The 13,613-nt window shown below is 34.4% G+C and overlaps 1 protein-coding gene across 2 annotated transcripts in view; it reads left to right on the top strand.

Annotated features, from left to right (window-relative positions):
• Positions 1-2,531: 2,531 nt before the first annotated feature.
• The window catches only part of LOC116304780 (uncharacterized), a 51,968-nt gene continuing 40,886 nt past the window's right edge, over positions 2,532-13,613 (top strand). For both annotated transcript variants that reach the window (XM_089027292.1, XM_089027291.1), the window contains exons 1-13: positions 2,532-4,523; positions 5,203-5,344; positions 6,321-6,396; positions 7,478-7,595; positions 8,405-8,476; positions 8,648-8,719; positions 8,792-8,863; positions 10,299-10,370; positions 10,447-10,518; positions 11,952-12,023; positions 12,822-12,893; positions 13,027-13,098; positions 13,225-13,296. In XM_089027292.1, the coding sequence (XP_088883418.1) occupies positions 6,336-6,396; positions 7,478-7,595; positions 8,405-8,476; positions 8,648-8,719; positions 8,792-8,863; positions 10,299-10,370; positions 10,447-10,518; positions 11,952-12,023; positions 12,822-12,893; positions 13,027-13,098; positions 13,225-13,296 (827 nt within the window). In that variant the 5' untranslated portion in view covers positions 2,532-4,523; positions 5,203-5,344; positions 6,321-6,335. The remainder of the gene's footprint in view (positions 4,524-5,202; positions 5,345-6,320; positions 6,397-7,477; positions 7,596-8,404; positions 8,477-8,647; positions 8,720-8,791; positions 8,864-10,298; positions 10,371-10,446; positions 10,519-11,951; positions 12,024-12,821; positions 12,894-13,026; positions 13,099-13,224; positions 13,297-13,613) is intronic.

The following is a 13,613-nucleotide window of genomic DNA, read 5'->3' as shown; positions in this document are numbered from 1 at the left end:
ATAAGAAGGCAAAGGATAAATAATTTAACTACTATATTCAAGCTAAAAAGGTCAAAAATTGATTACCATTTGTTCGAAAAAATTTGAATCCCTGAAGATCAAAGGTAACCCATACATCAGCTTATCTGTGATTAAGGCATGCGCAGTTGAAGCTTCCGGTCCGAAATTCACGGACCGGAAGCCAACTGAAAATCGGTTACGACCAGAGCCTCTCGTTTCTCGGCGCTGACCATGAGGAACGTGGGCTCTGGGTTCGAGATTGAGTTAGTTTTCGATTAGCAAAGCATTTTCCGCTCCGGTAGGTAGCATAATGCGCCCTATTCTGTTGACCCCCCTCCCCGAGTGGTGAAATTTCGTTTCCAGTCCTTGGCCGTGAAAGTTGGGCGAGCAGCCGTGATCAAGGATTTCCTGGCGTTCGTTGGAGTAACTTTTTAAAGGTTAAGGGAGGACTGCAAGTTCGTAGCTACAGCTAGATCCAATTGAATCACAAAGTTTTATTGGCAGACTATTCCTTCGTGCTCATGTAAAGCAAATTCCTCGTCGGATTCGTATTTACTGAGAAAAACGGTTCGAAGTGGACACCAGTGAGCGAATTCGGCTCGGCAGCTTTCCTACCCTGTCATTATTTCTTAGTGTTGGAATTTTTTTCTTAAATACGCTTCAAAACTCAGTGAAGCTGTATACAGGAGTTCAAAATAAATAAAATGACACAACAGGTAAGTCGACAAACTTTTATTCACGTTTTCCAAATAAAATACGGCATATTCTAAATCCCCATACATTCTCTTATGAATGTAGTGAGCTTGGGTTGCCTGTGAAAATGTCATAGGTAATTCTGGCTAGAAATGTGCTTTTAAATCAGATAATAAATGTCTGAGCTAGTGAAAAATGAAAAGTAGAAAGATTTTTATCTAAAAATATTATTGTATTTTCCTGAATTTTGCTCAATATTAGACTCTGTTTGCGCGGTGCTTAATAAGAGTTTGAATGTCACGCAACGCACTGGCCCATTCGGCGACAACACATAGGTTCTGTCTTGGATTTTTTTTTTTTTTTCCTAATGTGGTCGTAAACGTCAAAAAAAGTATTCAAAACGTCGGCTTAGTTTTATCAAAGTATGCACTTGATTTTATTTATCACCTTATGAGTGCGTGACAAGGGAGAGGGGAAAAAATGTAAATGACTGGTGTCGTCAAACGCCCAGAATTTTCCCCGAGTTACTAATAAGTGTGAAATAAAGATCAACAAGTATGGCTTGCTTTATGTCCTTTAAAGACAAAGGTGGATGTGGAGAATATATGGGTCAATTTGAGCTGGAATATCTTAACCGTACAGTTGCCAACGGGATGTTTCAGATCGTTTCAGAAGGTTTAACTTGTCCAAGGAACATCTCACGGAATGCGAATTGATTTTGTTGTCTAAATATAACAACACAGCAAATAGAGAAAATGTTAGTGTGCGCCGGCCCGAGACATCGTAGCAATCTTGGGCTCCACTGGAGAGAAAGAAAAGTATGCCAGCATCCCCAGCCCAAGTGAAAGCATGAGAGGGCCAAAGGTGATCGAGCCTTTACCTTAAGAGTGGCCAAGGAAGTAAATGAGGTCTTTGGCGTCGTTATTCCTATAGGGTCACGTGAGTACTTTCCTCTTTCACGTGAGTACTTTATTTTAACTCAATTCTCGTTTATCGGATTCATTTTTTAAAAGGTCTGTGCACCTTCAGTTCAGCTAAGACTGACTTTTGACATTTTACACTTTGCAGTGGCGTATAGCGCGTAGCGCCATATCCACAGGATTCCCGCATGAATTAACGAAATCTGGTGCTGTGGTGCAAAACAGTAAATTGCATTCTCATTAAAGAAAAACTATGAAATCAATAGAAGTGAAACTTACTACCTTTCACAAAAAAAAAAAAAAAAGAATATACGATTTTTAAATTTTTTGGGGGGGTGGTGTTCCCCCCTCGTCCCCCCTTACCTCTACATCTAACCCTTGCTACGCCCATGAGACTTTGTCTGCTGGAGTTTTGAGCACGTACTAGGTAATAATATTAATTAGTTAATTTTTAATTACCTATTATTATAAGTAATTCAACTAATTAATTTCATTTAATCTAGATGGTGGCGGGTGAGTGCGGAATTATACAAGGGTAATCTGCGATCCATAATGATGATGTCTATCAGTGAAAAACCTCCAAATACTTGTCTTTTTTATTTTGTTTTTGTTTGCGATAATTAAGTTGACATTGATATGAATTGTCTACACAAATATAAGCAAAAAGAAAAGAAAAGAAAAGAAAAGAAAGAAAGAAAGAAAGAAAGAAAGAAAGAAAGAAAGAAAGAAAAAGAAAAAACTCACAAAAATTGAAGCTGTGTATTGTTATCAAAGATCCCTAAACGAATATAGAAACTTGGAAAAAACATTCAAAAAAATTGTAATTATTATTATTATTATTATTATTATTATTATTATCATTATGTCATCACTTGGTTATTCGATAAATATCTAAATGCGAAAAGAGTCAGATGGATAAAAGATAAATAATTACATTAACTAACAAAACTGACTCTTATAATTATAATTATAATTATAATAATGATAATAATAAAAAAAATGTCGGCGAGTAGTGCAGGTCGAGTGTGTTTCTGACCTCTGTCAAAAAGTATCGAAAGCAAGCCTACTCTAGAGCTTAATCGGATAGCCTTTTAAAGTGCATGCTTAGCAACTGGATTCGGTGAACAGCTAAACAGTTTGTTGTCTCTGGAAAAGACAAGACCTGATTAATCTTTTCATTTGAGCCGGCTTTGGGTAAATATGTCGACATAACGACGCCCTCAAGATCCTGTTCTTTGAAGTTCTCAGATATCTAGACCAGGTGACAACGGTGGTTCCTAAATACTCGCAAGTTCAGCCTAAGACGATAAATGACAATAGGCGGGCAGTTGCTTATTCGGAAATCCCACTTTATGCTGACACTAGCATGTCAATACTAACAGAATTGATGCCACCATTATCGACAAGGAGGAGAAGAAAATCTCAGTCATCGATATGAGCTGTCCTTGGATCGAGAACAGGGAAGCAAATGATTCCGAGAAGACGACTAAGTACGGTCCACTCCGCTGGGAGTTGAAGCAGAGATACCAAAAACACCCATGATGAAGCAATTTTGGCACCGAAAAGGGGCCAAAATTTTGACCCAGAAGTGGCTCCCTTGAAACGGGGCCATTTTAGCTAATTGAATGGAGCCAATTTATGTGGTAGCCATTATGGCCACCCAAAAGGGGCTAAACTTTTGACGCAGATATCGAATGGCTCCGTTTGAATGGGGCCACTTTGCCTAATTTAAAATGGAGCCATTATATTATGGCCCCTAAAGGGGGCTGAAATTTTGACCCAGATTTGGCTCATTAAATGGAGCCAAAGCATTATGGCCCCATAAAAGGGGCTAAAAGTTTGACCCAGATATGGCTCCCTTAAATGGACAATTGATGTGGAGGCCTGTCGTTCTTCTTTTAATTTTGAAGAACCTTGTTAAAAAAAGTCAGAACATTTTATTTAACACAACATGTTTTGGCACAATAAACATATGTTACATTTGTTTGATAATAAATCTTTAAATATAAATATTTCACAGGATCAAAAGTATATATCATTGAAAATGAAATTGCCACCAACGACAGTAGCAAAAATGTTTACATGTAGCAAGTGAATATTCTCTTGCATGTAATTAAAGATGGAGAAATATTTTTGCTTGATTGATGGATTGAATGAAGACATTATTTAATGAGGGTAACACGTGACAGTAATTTTGGCAGCTGATTAACTTGTGGCCCTCTTGTTTTTAGCACGGGCGCTGAAGATGGTCGTCACCAGAGTCTTCAGTGGATCTTTTACGTCCGCCTTATGCAGGGTTATATAGTGAAGACAGACGGGGCCTACGGTTTTACTTCCTTGTCCGAGAAGACTTGAAGGTCTAACCATTTGCTGATATAATTACAAAGGCAGCACCTTCTCATCAGTTATTTTAAGATCCTGAGTGTTGGTCCGGGCGAGGCTTGAACCACGACATTCCGCACAACAGACCGACGACCGACTTTCTTTCAATAAATTTAAGCTAACATTTCTGTAGATAATTTTACAGGACACGAGAATATTTGTTTAGTTATGTGATTCAATATCATTGGTTAAATTCATTTCTTTAGTCTCTTTGTTTCATTGTTTTCTCATTGTTTCCTGGCTTATCAGATTTTTTCCCGTCTCATTTAACATTTAAATTAGTAGCATAAGATCACCGTCCTGAACCTAGTTTTTCTAGTCAGTCCTTGTCAAGTTTGTAGCAGTTTGTTTTGTAAGTATTTTGTCGTTCTTTCGGTTTCTTTATCCGTTCACTTGATCTAGTCTGATCAATTAACTGTCTTATGCTGCTTTGTTAAAGAAACCATGTCGTATTAAAACTCCTGGTTAAAGCTAAAATACTACCAGCCTTTATGGTTTGCGATTACAGTTATTATGATCAAGCAAATGGTGAGTAAAATGTCTTACTATACTAGTCGTTCTTTTCATTATCATTATTTATTTTTGTATAAGAAAAAAGTAATATCGGTCATAACATTTTTAAAGCGTGCCGTTGAACACACTCTCTATGAGAGAATACAAGAGAGTATGACTGAATACTTCATATTATTTTCTTAAATGAGAATTGATTTCCTAACACACGCAGAGCTATAGCTGTTTTGTTAAAAAGGCTATGTAGAGTCGATATGGGACAAAAACGACTGTGAATATCTCCTAAAATAGTACTAGTGAACGCCTTATTTAATTTCGGCATAAACAGCTTGAAAAATTCGAAACATAACTAATATGAATGGAATAACTACATAAGTGAACACATGCTTTTCTATCCTTCTTTTTTCCCCTTCTTTTTTAATTCTTTTGCTAAGTACAATAAGTTGAAGTGAATGACAACAAAAACAAAACAAAGTGTATTGATACTGCCCAGTATGTCTTTTCTGTGGTTTTCTGGATAGATTTTACATTATATAAAATCTCCCACTGACACAAAGATTATTATTTATATAAACCTTTTATAAAAACCTTTTGGCTTTCCTTCCTTTTCTTCTGCGGCGGCTTTATTTTTCATAACAATAGTTTTTTAAACCCATAATTGTATATTTTAGTTGTTTTTAACTCTGATCTGAATAAGCTACCAGATGCCAGAGCAGAGCAGCTGAATGCATGAATATAAGGTGAAAATTTTTCGTCATCCAAGTCCCAAGTACAGCGAAACTTTTCAATGACCAGTACTTCGTCCAAACGTTTACCGCAGTAAAAGGATTACTTTTCAAGTAAGTATACTGTCTTTATTCTTAGAACCTGTGAAAGACCATATATAGCTACATAAAGTATATTTATTTAATATATTTAATATATTTATATTTCTTAATTTTGAAAAATTACACTGGTAGATCTGAAAATTTAATCTATAGATTTCAAATTATTGTTGCTTTAGTTTATCAAGATGGTTTGGATAAGGCGCAAGTGATATTGAATCACTTTTTTTACTATTTCCATAAAGAATATTTCAATACCATCAACTATGAGATATTCGGTCCCCTCATTCAGTTCAATTCCTCAGGATCAACTTTCCCTACTTTCAGAACTTTAAGTGATATTTAAGAAACTTGATTATTATTCTCAAAGAAAATTTATTGCAATCTTTGAGAGTTTTACGTTCCGTAAATTTTAATTGCTCTAAACGTGATGTATGGCATTTTGTTGGAGCAAAAACCTACAAAAATCTATATATACCTGCAGATAATTTTCAATACATGAGAACGAAGGAAATCCAAAAAAAAACTGTACTTCTCAGGATATTTTTATTTATTGAAAGTGCAGTTATTCGAAAGTTATAAGAGATCGGAGAAAAAAGAATGTAGAGAAAAGGAATAAGGGAGGAATTAAGGAGCCAAGAAGCGAAAGAACCAGGAAATGAACGAACCGATGCTAGTTTTTTACCATTTCTCCTGTTTTCCTTTTCCTTTGTTCTTTCTTTCTTTTCTTTTCTTTCTTTCTTTTTTTTTTCTTCTTTTTTTTTCTTTCTTTTTTTTTTTCTTTCTTTTCTTTTTTTTTTTTTTTGTACTTGTTTTTTACATGTTTGCACTGAGTTTGCCCTTGTATTTGTTTTACAATAATTTTTTTACAATGCCGTTATGGATATCGATTTTTGGATGGTAAAAACAACTTCTTATCGGAAAAAAAAGAAGAAGAAAACGCAAAACGACATACAGGCAAACCGCATTTTGAATTTCTCTTTTCTGACAGGTGCTGCAAACAACAATGGGCCTGGCCTATCATTACGGTTTGTTTATCCTTACCGTAACCATGGCGATAGCTCAAGGTAAATCTGTTGGCTTATTCTGTTATGACAGTAAATCGTTTAGATGATATCTGTTTGTTACAGTTTTAAGAATGTTATGATGAAAAACACAATATTGCAAATGTTTTATCATATACCAATTTCAAAGAATGTTTTCAAAGCCAAAGGCGATATCGATAGGTGATAATCTGCCTTAGTATGGCCCAATGTGTAATATATGTCCTTACTTAGTCACCCTCAGTATATCGCCTAAGTTTATCATGCCCCTATTTTTAGATAATTCCTTATTTCGCCTATAATTGTCTTATATTGTTTATGTCATTCCTTACGGAGTGGTAAGAAAACAAAATAAGCCTCTCATCGTACTTTTAAAAAATCTGTGATTTGAGCAGGTGCTGGCCATAAACAATTGTGACAGAATAAATGATTTCCTCTACCTTATGTTAAACCTATTGTTTCATAATTTATTTGGATTCATTTCAATAGACCTTTCCCAAATACGCTTGACTGGTCACGAAACAATGGTTTCAAGTCGAGGTTGAACTTGATGAGTAAAAGAATCAAGTTCAGCCTCGACTTCAAACCATTGCTTCGTGGTCAGTCAAGCGAATTTGGGAAAGGCGTATTGTCGGGTTTGACAAGATTGATCTAGAAAAATTATCTTTCTTATTTTTAAAGTAATACGAAAAAAGTTTACGAAAAAGCCGAGCTCAATAAATGCTTTTTATAGCTTGACAGATCGAGTTGATTCCAAGTGTTCCCCACTGTATATTGACCACCCTGGTCAGTATGTTTGCTTCTTCTGTTGTTCGCTGTCAAACACTAGTTCCCTCACACTGCGCATGCCCAAAACTTTATTTGCGCGAATTTGATTTCAGTTGGGTTAACCAATCAGAATTTGCTAATATGATTCAAAAGAATGTTTGGTGTTTGCGCCACATTCCCTCATTAATAGTGGGCTTAATGAAGTGGGTTTAATGGGCTACATCATCATCAATGCCAGAAGGCGCATGAGGCCGTGAAAAGGATAACAAGCGCCCCAAAAACTAGGCAAAATCCCTAAAATTTGATTGCTTAATTCTATATTTTGCTATTATTGCAGGCGGTTGTCCATCACCATGTTCCTGCCACCAAAGTGGCTCATATTACGTCACAGATTGCACAGGAAAGCAATTGGCCATGGTTCCTAATGGGATATTTGATAATAGGACAACTGAACTGTGAGTCAAGTTGTATCTCTCTTTGGAAGCGTGCGCTAGTGTAGGTTCCAATACAAATCCTTTAATAAAAGCTGGATGTCAAGAATGTGCTAAGGCTTTAATGGGCAAAATATCAAGAATAAAAAAGGCTTTTACATAGGGAAATCAGTCACATATAATTATTGTTCACTACCTTTACATACTTTGATTGATATCAGTGTATTGCTCGATTTCCATGTCGGGACTGTAGTCTCGATCATCGCGAAGCAATAAAAAACAGCAGTAATTGCATTCTCTCTGTCCTTACTTTACTTCTTCTTATTGGCTCTTTGTTAAGGTTTTCACCGCGATGTCTTTATTCCATTTAAGAGACTGCTCAGGAGTTGCTAAAAGCTGCATTTTTTTGAACGAAAAGCATACGATAATATTGGTTACAAACAAGCGAATTGTCAAAGACTTACAAAGCTGAATAAAGGACAACTATATGTTGTAATATTCTCTCCGTGTTATATTTCATCCAGCATTCATGAAATATAACAATAATATACGATTGTTTGCTTTAAAATACACATCTGAATTCTTGAAGAACACTTCTTGATCCATCTTTGACTACATCAAAGTTTTTAAAATTTTTTGTTGGTCTATAAAGTGTCCTCAAGCGATTTTTTCTGTGCATTTGAAAGCCGCATTTGCGAGGAGTTTTGCTTTAACATCAAGCGGGATCCCTGTGTTGAGTACACGGACGGACTTATGTACGTATGTACGGACGGACGGAAGTGATGTCAGTGTATTTATTGATCTATTATCCATCTGACTATTTTCGCATTTAGATATCTATCAAATAACCAACTGATGATGTTACCTCCTGGAATCTTTGACCACAACCAAAAACTCTATCTGCTGTAAGTTAAATGTCATACAAGTAAAAATGTTGTTAGGCTTTTAAAAAAGAAAGGTTTAAATGCTATTCAACCTTTTGCGTTAATTGTAAAGACACTCGATTCTTAGTTCATTCGATTCGCCATTGATTCATTTATTAACTTTTTCACTCTCCCATACATTCATTCTTTCAGGTATCTACATGATAACAAATTGACGTCACTTCCTGTTGGTATCTTTGATAACAATACACAGCTTCAATATTTGTGAGTTTTTTTTTTTTGGCTCTTTGTCGTTGTCGTTGTACTCGTTGTCATTTTTACCATTCTCTGCTTTAGATCCTTGAGCAACAATCAACTGAAGTCACTTCCTGCTGGACTCCTCGACAACAACAAACAACTGTACACATTGTAAGCTTTAAAACAAAACTTATCGATCGATGATTTCTTCCGTCCGTCCGTCATTTCGTTCGTTCGATCGTTCCGCGTTCTTTCCTTCATTCATTCATAGTCTTCTCTTCTTTGCAGTCTTTCCCAAGTTGAAATATGTTTTGCTAATCAAATCAATTATCATTTTTCTTGCTAATAAAATAATATAAAACTCGTGCGAGTACTATTTTACATCAATGACGCAGTAGAAGTTCCTGGCCTGTCCATTTACAATCTTTTGTTTACGTAACTAATTCGAGTTGTATCAAAAAACAAAAATCGCACTTAAAGTTTCTAATTTAGCTCCAGTTTCTAATTATCTGCTTAGAATACTACCAAATTAAGTTTAAAGTAAGTTGGATTAAGGCACTCTTACCACGAAAACCACATATGTTCAACCTCTTTCAACTCCTCCGTGTTCCGATCTGACAGGTCTCGACGTGCATGCATTTTCACCTCGTGTTTCACCAATATCAATCATGACGAGGTCCACCAATGGCATCTTCGATATAGGTCTCATATTCGTAACACTAAATTCCGATCATACCTAACTCACCAAAAACAAATGTACTGTGCCCATAGGCCCAGCACAAAAAGGATTTGATATAGTCATATACATATTACAATACAACTTTACAATTGTATTAATATTTATATGAACAATTTTACTGTAAACTGGTTTTCTGATAAAACAAAAAAGAAATAAAATTTTCAATAGCGCGACGTCAAAGTGAAAAACTTTAATATTCGTTAATTCTTTTATCAATCGTGATTATTATTATTATCTATTATTAGAGTGCTCACACTAAATCCGTGAAACAAATACTAATTTTTAGCACTAAATCGTGATAATTAAACAATAGAAAACAAAGGATTCTGTATGAAATAGTACTAATTAGTACTATTTAATGTTCACGGTTTTAGTGCGTGCACTCTATCATTATGATACTTGATTTAAATACACCTTAATAGTCTATGCATGTCTTAATAGAAATAGAAATACACTCGCTCCAAAGCTACTAAAGTTCAAATGTTTAAAATTTTATTATCATTATTATTATTATTTTAATTTATTATTATTTATATTATTATTATTATTAATTTTTTAAAAATTATCATTAATCCTGGCCAAGAGTCAGTCAGTCAGTGTAATTGTTGATCTTTTATCCATCTGACTCTTTTCGCATTTAGATATCTATCGAATAACCAACTGATGATGTTACCCCCTGGAATCTTTGACCACAACCAAAAACTCATGTCATACCAGTAAAAATGTTGTTAGGCTTCTTAAAAAGAAAGGGTTAAATGCTATTCAACCTTTTGCGTTAATTGTAAAGACACTCGATTCTTAGTTCATTCGATTCGCCATTGATTCAGTTATTAACTTTTTCACTCTCCCATACATTCATTCTTTCAGGTATCTACATGATAACAAATTGACGTCACTTCCTGTTGGTATCTTTGATAACAATACACAGCTTCAATATTTGTGAGTTTTTTTTTTTTTTTTGGCTCTTTGTCGTTGTCGTTGTACTCGTTGTCATTTTTACCATTCTCTGCTTTAGATCCTTGAGCAACAATCAACTGAAGTCACTTCCTGCTGGACTCCTCGACAACAACAAACAACTGTACACATTGTAAGCTTTAAAACAAAACTTATTGATCGATGATTTCTTCCGTCCGTCCGTCATTTCGTTCGTTCGATCGTTCCGCGTTCTTTCCTTCATTCATTCATAGTCTTCTCTTCTTTGCAGTCTTTCCCAAGTTGAAATATGTTTTGCTAATCAAATCAATTATCATTTTTCTTGCTAATAAAATAATATAAAACTCGTGCGAGTACTATTTTACATCAATGACGCAGTAGAAGTTCCTGGCCTGTCCATTTACAATCTTTTGTTTACGTAACTAATTCGAGTTGTATCAAAAAACAAAAATCGCACTTAAAGTTTCTAATTTAGCTCCAGTTTCTAATTATCTGCTTAGAATACTACCAAATTAAGTTTAAAGTAAGTTGGATTAAGGCACTCTTACCACGAAAACCACATATGTTCAACCTCTTTCAACTCCTCCGTGTTCCGATCTGACAGGTCTCGACGTGCATGCATTTTCACCTCGTGTTTCACCAATATCAATCATGACGAGGTCCACCAATGGCATCTTCGATATAGGTCTCATATTCGTAACACTAAATTCCGATCATACCTAACTCACCAAAAACAAATGTACTGTGCCCATAGGCCCAGCACAAAAAGGATTTGATATAGTCATATACATATTACAATACAACTTTACAATTGTATTAATATTTATATGAACAATTTTACTGTAAACTGGTTTTCTGATAAAACAAAAAAGAAATAAAATTTTCAATAGCGCGACGTCAAAGTGAAAAACTTTAATATTCGTTAATTCTTTTTTCAATCGTTATTATTATTATCTATTATTAGAGTGCTCACACTAAATCCGTGAAACAAATACTAATTTTTAGCACTAAATCGTGATAATTAAACAATAGAAAACAAAGGATTCTGTATGAAATAGTACTAATTAGTACTATTTAATGTTCACGGTTTTAGTGCGTGCACTCTATCATTATGATACTTGATTTAAATACACCTTAATAGTCTATGCATGTCTTAATAGAAATAGAAATACACTCGCTCCAAAGCTACTAAAGTTCAAATGTTTAAAATTTTATTATCATTATTATTATTATTTTAATTTATTATTATTTATATTATTATTATTATTAATTTTTTTTTTAATTATCATTAATCCTGGCCAAGAGTCAGTCAGTCAGTGTAATTGTTGATCTTTTATCCATCTGACTCTTTTCGCATTTAGATATCTATCGAATAACCAACTGATGATGTTACCCCCTGGAATCTTTGACCACAACCAAAAACTCATGTCATACCAGTAAAAATGTTGTTAGGCTTCTTAAAAAGAAATGGTTAAATGTTATTCAACCTTTTGCGTTAATTGTAAAGACACTCGATTCTTAGTTCATTCGATTCGCCATTGATTCATTTATTAACTTTTTCACTCTCCCATACATTCATTCTTTCAGGTATCTACACTATACCAAATTGACGTCACTTCCTGTTGGTATCTTTGATAACAATACACAGCTTCAATATTTGTGAGTTTTTTTTTTTTTTTTTTTGGCTCTTTGTCGTTGTCGATATCATTTTTACTATTCTCTGCTTTAGATCTTTGAGCAACAATAAACTTGCAGGCTTGCACAACTGTGGGTTCTTGATTTTGAACGCCAAATTAGGAATTCGCTTTAATACTTAGATCTTATTAACCGAGCGGGAGGTCTGTACGGGATAATCTTGACCGAGGTCGGAATGTACAGACCGAGCGCAGCGAGGTCAAGATTATCCCGTACAGACCGACCAAGCTCGGTTGATAAGAGTTTTATTATATGACCACTTTTCATTGAAAAGGACAAAATGTTTTCGCCGTAAGATTAATATGCGATCGGACCGGTTAATACCGGAGAATCTAGACCAGTCCGCGATGCGATCTATCAGATTGCTCGATTTGCTAGTGTCCAGGCTCTAAGATTCACGGTCATATAATAACAATGATTATTTTTATATCAAAATATATTAAATTGACATCATCATGGCATAGTCATCATCATCATCATTGACAAATTGACGATTAAATCCTATTATTAGAGAGTTTTAGATTTACGTTCACGACAAACGTGAAACGTCAGTTGACCAGTAAAAAATTCTTTTAAATTACTGAAAAAGAATCGCAAAAAAGTCCAAGTAGTAGAAAAAGAAAAGAGTATCTGCGCTTGGTGAGAAGGTTTGTAAATAGTAAAGTAGAATAAAGGAAAACTATGAAAACGTGGTCACGTTTGCCGTTTGCGGGGAGAAAAAAAAGTCAATCTAAAACTCTCTATTATTGTTCTTTGTTTTAGATCTTTGGACAACAATCAACTGAAGTCACTTCCTGCTGGACTCTTCGACCACAACAAACAACTGTACACATTGTAAGCTTTAAAAAAAGTATCGATCGCTGATTCGTCACTCATTTATACAAGTCTTGTTCTCTTTCAGTGCACTTCCTCTCATTTTATTGTTTTGTTATCGCCAAGATTTTTATCGCCATTTATTCTATTTCAGATACTTAAATCACAGCCAACTGATGTCTCTTCCTACTGGAATTTTTAATCATCTCAAAAGGCTTCCAGAAATGTGGGTTCTTGATTTTGAATATTAATTTAGGAATTAACTTAAATGCCAATAATTATTTTTATATCATAATATCGAATATTTTTTCAAGTTTTTTATTGTTAATTTTTTTTCTCCCTTCTATTTCAGAAATCTACATTATAACAAACTGACTTCACTTCCTGTTGGTATCTTTGATAGCAATACACAGCTTCAATCTTTGTGAGTTTTTTGTTGATATTTGTAGACAATTCATGTCATTGTCAACATAATTATTGCAACAAAGAGCCGCCCTATTGACGTTACGCTGTAGAGAAATGAGTTTAAATTGAAAAAAGGATTTGATAAATAGTCATATAGATATTACAATACAACTTTACAATTGTATTAATATTTATATGAACAATTTTACTTTAAACTGTTTTTTCTGATAAAGCAAAAAACGTTAAATTTTCAATAGCCTGACGTCAAAGTGAAAAACGTTAATAGTCGTTAATCCTTTATTAATCCTTATTAGTATTATTATCTATTATTATAAT

Source organism: Actinia tenebrosa, unplaced genomic scaffold, assembly GCF_029948245.1.
Source record: "Actinia tenebrosa isolate PJP-AT-01 unplaced genomic scaffold, QUT_ActTen_1.0 PGA_scaffold11__36_contigs__length_13525064, whole genome shotgun sequence".
Lineage (NCBI taxonomy): Eukaryota > Metazoa > Cnidaria > Anthozoa > Actiniaria > Actiniidae > Actinia > Actinia tenebrosa.
This window is presented reverse-complemented; position numbering and strand designations above follow the sequence as displayed.